At 46.5% G+C, this 673-nt stretch overlaps 1 protein-coding gene across 2 annotated transcripts in view; it reads right to left on the bottom strand.

Moving 5' to 3' along the window:
• Positions 1–667, bottom strand: part of LOC108746943 (steroid receptor seven-up, isoforms B/C) — a 146,329-nt gene extending 145,662 nt beyond the window's left edge. For both annotated transcript variants that reach the window (XR_001939204.1, XM_018484080.1), the window contains exon 1: positions 415–667. Coding sequence is in view for 1 of the 2 variants with exons in the window: in XM_018484080.1 (XP_018339582.1) it covers positions 415–646 (232 nt within the window). In the remaining variant the exon portion in view is untranslated. The remainder of the gene's footprint in view (positions 1–414) is intronic.
• Between the last annotated feature and the right edge of the window lie 6 nt (positions 668–673).

Raw genomic sequence — 673 nt, 5'->3', positions numbered from 1 at the left:
TACATATTATATACATTAATTATACGATGAAATAAAAATAAGTACTCTCGATGTACTCTTATAGTTATATATATCTTTCTCAATATGTACCTAATGTCCCTAACGTCAGACTAAATTTAACTCTTTCGTTACCGTTTCTCTCTCTCGTTTATTTATTATTTCGATCTATAACAAATTAAAATATCGTCACGATTCGCTCAATCCTGTACTCATCGATTACAAACGTCCGCTCATTATCACGCTAACGATCAGCATGATCATTAAAGATATATCTAACAATTGGCGCAACATTAATCTCTGTCGTTAACTAAATATGTCACTAACGGATAGTACGCTAATCATCGCGCGACTACAAGGGCATTTTTGACGGCACTTTCTCGGAAGAGAGCGGAGAGAACACCGTGAGCGACTCACCTTCGCAAGTGAATTGTCCGTAATGTTTGCCGCTGCTTTTATCTCCGCAGACGACGCACTCGATGTTCGGTGATTTATCCGTTTGCGAGCTGCCGGACTGCGAGCTGTTGGCCTGGCTGCCGGGGGTGGTGCTAGGTGGCAAGGGATCCCTCGAGGTCAAAACCGAGCCGGCGGGCACCAGACAGGTGATGTCCTCCGGCGTAGCCGAGGGCGTCAGATGCGCGGGCGGCATCGGCGGCGGCGGGCCTACCTGAAGGGG

The sequence above is a fragment of the Trachymyrmex septentrionalis genome, unplaced genomic scaffold (assembly GCF_001594115.1).
Source record: "Trachymyrmex septentrionalis isolate Tsep2-gDNA-1 unplaced genomic scaffold, Tsep1.0 scaffold19, whole genome shotgun sequence".
In the NCBI taxonomy this organism is placed as follows: domain Eukaryota; kingdom Metazoa; phylum Arthropoda; class Insecta; order Hymenoptera; family Formicidae; genus Trachymyrmex; species Trachymyrmex septentrionalis.
The sequence above is the reverse complement of the archived record's forward strand: the minus strand, read 5'-3'. Positions and strand labels throughout refer to the sequence as shown.